Raw genomic sequence first — 5700 nt, forward strand, 5'->3', positions numbered from 1 at the left:
CTGTTGACCAGTTATGCGCAAACACGCAAAATATGCATAAAATTTTATCCCACCCCCAAACCCCAAACCCCAACACCCCGAAGGTGCCCTCCCCACCAGGTGAGAGTCCTGAAGCCATGAGCGTCTGGGTCTGGGATATAAACCCAGATATAGCCTCAGACGTTCCCAATTCCCCCCTCGCGCAATAACCGGGGCCCCAGAAGCCCCGCCCACGGCTCAGCCCTGCTGGGTCCCGCCCCCGCATGCAAATGACCCGCCATTCAGCCAATAGGGGGCAGGGGGCGTGGCCACGGCGGGACTTGCCCGGGCATGTGTGAGCGGCGGCTTCCGGGCGGGACACGTGGGGAGCGCGGAGGGCCCGGTCAGGAGCGGGGGACTGGGGGGACAGGGGGCCTTGGGGGGGGGGGGGGGGGGGGGGGAGTAGGGGCAGGGTGGGAGGTACGGACCTGGGAATGGGTGATGCGGCGGGCAGGGCGCTGGGGCCCGGAGCGAGGCAGAGAGAGCCCGGGTAAAGGGCGGACAGGGCTCTGGGGAGCACGTAATGGGGTGGGCAGGGGGGGTAGTGGGATGGACAGGGGGGCTGCGGATCGCCGAGAGAGTTGGCAAGGCCATGGGACCGGGAAAGGGGCGGTTTGGGACCGGGCAACGAGCGGCAAAGGGGTGGGGACAGGGTGTGACAGTTTGTCCGTGTGCACTCCCCCCCCCCCTTCCTTGCCCCATAACTCCCGTCTGTGCCCGCGGGATGGGGGGGTTCCTACGGGGTATGCGCGTCGTTTCTGACTGGGGAGCACGGGGGCTGCACGGCACTCATGCCCCTCTGTGCACACTCCAGCAGGAATGCCACCTGGCAAAGGGCAGATGACCCCGCTGCTGCCCGCCCCGAAGGTCTCCGCGCCCACCCTGCAGGGCACCCATGACCCCTCCGCAGGGGGCTGCCCTCAGGCCCTGAAGGGTCCCGTCTCGCCGCAGGGCCGCAGCAAGAAGAAGAGCCGTAAGCACCAGCGGTTCCTGGAGCGCCGGGCACTGCTGGAGCAGAGGGGGCTGCTGAGCCCCCACGAGCACAGGAGCACTCAGACCCCCGTGGCGGGGCCAGAGGCACACGCCGCCCTCACCAAGGCAAATGGCACCAAGACACAGCGCTCTGGCAAGGTCCCCAAGCCCAAATGGGTCATCTCTGCATCCCTGTCCCCATCTGCCTCTCCAGACAGCATAGCCAGGCACCACTCCGTGCTGCTGTCCCAGGGGAACGGCAGCTCCAAGAAGGTGCGAATGTCCTCACTGGTCCTGCGCCCGGGCAAGTACGTGGCCATTGACTGTGAGATGGTGGGCACCGGCCCTCAGGGCAGGCTGAGCGAGCTGGCACGGTGCTCCGTGGTGAACTACGAGGGGGATGTCATCTACGACAAGTACATTCAGCCCGAGCTCCCCATCGTGGACTTCCGGACACGCTGGAGTGGCATCACCAAGCAGCACATGAAGAGAGCGATTCCCTTCAAGGCTGCCCAGGCAGAGGTGAGGGAAAAAGAGAAATTAAAAAAAAAAAACCAAACCAACAAAACAGTATGTTATCTGCCAAACACAAATTGGGGTTTTTGGTGGCCCATGCTGAACTGCTCTGAGGCAGAGACATAACCACAGGATGGAAAGCCTCTGAAGCTGTGCAGTGGGTTGTTTTGGTGGCTGTTGCTCCCTTCTGGGAACCTAAAAACTGGAAGTCAAGGAGCTTAATTTAATAAAAAATGGTTTATTTTATGCTTAATTGGTGCTTCTTTTGCTGCCTGTCTAACCCTTTCTGACTCTTCCAGATCCTGAAGATCTTGAAAGACAAGATTGTGGTAGGACACGCCATCCACAATGACTTCCAAGCCCTGAAGTACTTCCACCCAAAAGACAGGACTCGAGACACCAGCCAGATCCCTGTGCTGAAGCAGAAGGCAGGGCTGCCTGTCAGGGCCAATGTCTCACTCAAGAACTTAGCCAGGCACCTGCTCCATAAAAGGATCCAGGTAAGCACCAGGAACCTTGAATGGGAAGCAGTTCCTGGGTTAGCTACAAACCTGTGTGGTCAGTCTGGCCCTCCCACCTCCATGGGCGCTTTCTGTGAGATGGAGATGGCACTTGTTCACCCTGTGCCTCTGGCTGTAAATAAGCTGGGAGAGCCCAGGGCCTCCCAAGCTGACCATTAAGCATCTCAGTAAAACGTGGACAGGACCTGTGCCCTCCAGAAAGTGTTGAAGAGATACCTTGGTTGCATCAAACCTTTGCTGTCTCCAAAACTCACAGCATTTGTGTACTTCTGAGCAAGCAGACAACATGACCTGTGGGATTTTTGCTGCACCTTTTATCTAACTGAGGCTTTTCCCCCTTTGCTCAGGTTGGCCATAAAGGACACTCGTCGGTGGAAGATGCTCAAACAGCCATGGAGCTGTACAGACTGGTGGAGGTGCAGTGGGAGAAGGAGCTGGCCCATAGCCTGCCCCCCCGGCCCCCCAGCCCCATCACAGACCCCACTGCAGACAGCAGCCAGTACTTGGATGACCAGTACTGGCCCACAGACCTGATGGCAAGTGGCCTGTGATGGGGGACAGTGTCTCCTCCATGTATTTCGGGCCATCCTGGTGCCTTCAGCTCTGGAAGGTGGAGGTGACCGCTGACCTCCTCCCCCGGGGCTCGTACTCCATGGGCTCTGCCCAGTACCCAGCCCTGCCCCAGGGATGGAGACATGGTGACACCTGGACACCAGCAGTCTCCCAGAAATGCTGTCTGCAGCCCCTAGTTCATGCACAGAAATGAGGGCTGTGGCTGCGCTGTGTTCATCTGTCACTTTGGGATGAGTAGGGGTCCTGGTGTCAGCCTGGAGGAGCCCCCATGGGCATGTGGTGGGGGCTACCAGCACATCCTCCGTGCCTTTCCATGGGGTTGTCCCCTTCACAGATGGAAGTGGCAGGTTTTCCTTGGAAGGACTGAGGTGTTTTGCTGACGCCCAAAGGTGCAAACCGTCCAGGGCCAGTAAATGACCAGCTTCCTCCTCTTTTTCATAGTCATAAAATATGCTGAGTTGGAAGGGATATATCAGGATCATAGAGTCCAACTCCTGGCCCTGCACAGGACACCCCAAGAGTCCTGCCATGTGCCTGAGAGCGTTGTCCCAACACTTCTTGAACTCAGACAGGCTTGGTGCTATGACCACTTCCGTGGGGAGCCTGTTCCAGTGCTCAGCCATCTGGGTGAAAAACTTTTTCCTGATGTCCAGCCTAAACCTCCCCTGACTCAGCTTCATGCCATTTCCTCAAGTCCTGTCACTGGTCACAAGAGAAGAGGTTGATGCCTGCCCCTCCTCTTCCCCTCATGAAGACTGCAGTTAGGTCTCCCATCAGTCACCTCTAGGCTGAACAAACCAAGTGACCTCAGCCACTCCTCATAAGGCTTCCCTTCCAGTCTCTTCACCATCGTCATGGACACTCTAACAGGTTAAAGTCTTTTTTAATGTTGTGGTGCCCAAAATTGCACACAATACAGAAGGTGAGGTCACACCAGCGTAAAGCAGAGCAGGACAGTCCCGTTACTTAGTATTCCTTCAAGTCCTGTGCCTCAGTCGTTAATGAAGATGTTGAAGAGAACTGGGTCAAGGATGGAGCCCTGTGTAACCCCACTAGTGACAGGTTGCCAGTCTGATGTCACCCTGTTCGCTCTTTGTGCCCGACCCGTGAACCAGTTGCTGACCCATCATGTGACATGGTTATCCAGCTGTGTGCTGGACATTTTGTCCAGAAGGATACTGTGAGAGACTGTCCCAAAAGCATTGCTGAATTCCAAAAAGATAACATCTGCTGGCATCCATTGATCAATCAGGTGGGTTACCCTGTTGTAGTAGGAAATCAGGTTTGATGAGCAGGACTTTCCTCTCATGAAGCCATGCTGGCTGTGATTGATGACTGTGTTGTCCTCCAGGTGTTTTTCAATACCTCCCAGCATAATCTTTGTGATTTTACTGGGCACTGAAGTGAGACTGACAGGCCTGTAGCTTCCAGTCAGCTTGGACCTCTCCAGATTCCCAAGACCGCTCAGAAATCATTGGGAGAGGCTTTGTGATTACATCAGTTAGCTCTTGAAGGATTCTTGGATGAATCCCAGCACACCCCATAGATTTGTAGGGATCCAGCTGCACAATGAAGCCTGAGAAAAAAGTCTGGATCTGATCAATGTCCAGTGTGGACAAGAGCATAGAATGCACTTCATTTTAAATAAATTATTGACATAATTGTCCAGTTCTGAATTAAAAACTGTTCATGCTAAACCCTTGTGTACATTCTGCATGATTTGATCTGGCAGTTCTACAAGAGCAAGAGGGCAGGGTGAGATTGACCTGAGTACAATGCCATGCTCCAGGGCTTAAAACCCACCTGCAACTGGAAAAGGTGCTTCGAATGGCCTGACAGTGGATGGAGTAAGTAGTTCCTTGGGGTACAGGCTTGTCCTCTTTGGAGGAGCAGGGGATGGGCTCAGCTGGAGCCCTGCAATCCAGCACTTCATCTGCTTGGAGAAAGCTCAGTGCAAGAGGGCATCCTGCTCTGTCACTGTCCAGCAGCGGGGCTGTCCCAGCTCAGGGAGCTCCCTGTGTTAAGGAGAGGCACTGTTGCGATTTGCCCACCTCACAGGTCAGTGTTCCTTCCCCCAGCATCTGTGAGTGAGAGCTGTGCAGGCATGGGTGAGCTGTGGCATGGGCTGCTGTGATGGTGTGGGGACAGGGTGATGCTCACCTGCAGTGACTCTGCCTGTAGGTGACATATATGTGGCTGCAGAGATGTGCCCCAGCTGGGTGTGGGAGCACCAGAAAGGGTTTTGGGGCTGAACACAGGGAATTGTGTGCTTCCCCAGGGAACTGAACAGCCATGGTTATAGAAAATTGATAGTTTTTTGCCATGTGCCTCAAGGTCAGCCCTCGACAGCCCTTTAGCACAGTCCCACTGCCTGGGCTGTGAGACAGGAGGTGGCAGAGGGGGCTGGAGGGCTGCCAGCACCCTGGGGACTTTGGGGAGCCTGGTGCAGCACACTGGGATACAGCAGGCAGCACTGGAATGGAGCTCACGACTCCCTCAGCCAGGCTACACCATCCCAGGCTTTTCCCAGCAGGCTGTGGGAGGTAAGGAGAGCTCAGCCCCAGCCTTGGGAAGTGGCCAAGGCAGCCGGGTGACGCAGGCACACCTGACGCACACATCAGTGCCATTACCAGGCACATCTTGCACTTCCCTTCTTAACTCCTCCTTGCCTGGTAGAGGAAGCCAGGAACAGCTCAGAAATTCTTTGAAACGTGTCCGACACATCCAAAAAAATCTTGGTCCTCACAATGGCCCAAACACAACCATCCTTCAACAGATATAGTAACCTGGGCTCTGCCGTGAGCTCATGGTCTGGGCACTCTCCACTAGACCCGGTAGGAAACACGGCCTCACAGTAGGACTTTGAATCCTGCTTGTTCCAGTTTCTCCCAGGTGTGTTCCTGGTGCAGCAAGCTGTAAAACAGGGCCAGCACCACCCCCTGTGCCAGCCTTGGGGTGCAGCTCAGCTGAGCCCCAGCACAACGCCATGCAATGTCAGCAGGACCTGGCAAGGTATGGCAGGGACTGAACCCCACGGGGCACAAAGAGGGGTGCATGAGGAGCACAGCTGGGGCAGGTTTTTCTGTTTCCTCCTCTCTGT

At 56.0% G+C, this 5700-nt stretch overlaps 1 protein-coding gene across 4 annotated transcripts; it reads left to right on the plus strand.

The window, feature by feature from the left end:
• Nucleotides 1-4308, plus strand: LOC116793058 (apoptosis-enhancing nuclease-like). Of its 4 annotated transcripts, none has more exons than XM_032700615.1 (4): nt 1-361; nt 836-1512; nt 1806-2006; nt 2375-4308. In XM_032700615.1, exons 1-4 carry the CDS (start codon nt 310-312, stop codon nt 2576-2578), a joined length of 1134 nt encoding a protein of 377 aa, XP_032556506.1. In that variant the 5' UTR covers nt 1-309; the 3' UTR covers nt 2579-4308. The 4 variants fall into 4 exon arrangements, with proteins under 4 accessions (XP_032556506.1, XP_032556505.1, XP_032556509.1 ...); XM_032700614.1 differs by having other exon boundaries at nt 833-1512; nt 2375-3081; XM_032700618.1 differs by having other exon boundaries at nt 71-99; nt 833-1512; nt 2375-3081.
• The last annotated feature ends 1392 nt before the right edge of the window (nt 4309-5700 follow it).

Source organism: Chiroxiphia lanceolata, chromosome 12 (assembly GCF_009829145.1).
Source record: "Chiroxiphia lanceolata isolate bChiLan1 chromosome 12, bChiLan1.pri, whole genome shotgun sequence".
NCBI classification, from domain to species: domain Eukaryota; kingdom Metazoa; phylum Chordata; class Aves; order Passeriformes; family Pipridae; genus Chiroxiphia; species Chiroxiphia lanceolata.

Coding starts and splice junctions, on each gene's coding strand:
- LOC116793058 (XM_032700614.1), top strand. CDS start 310: ATGTGTGAGCGGCGGCTTCCGGGCGGGACACGTGGGGAGCGCGGAGGG. Junction 1,513..1,805: donor TCAAGGCTGCCCAGGCAGAG/GTGAGGGAAAAA, acceptor TGACTCTTCCAG/ATCCTGAAGATCTTGAAAGA. Junction 2,007..2,374: donor TGCTCCATAAAAGGATCCAG/GTAAGCACCAGG, acceptor CCCTTTGCTCAG/GTTGGCCATAAAGGACACTC.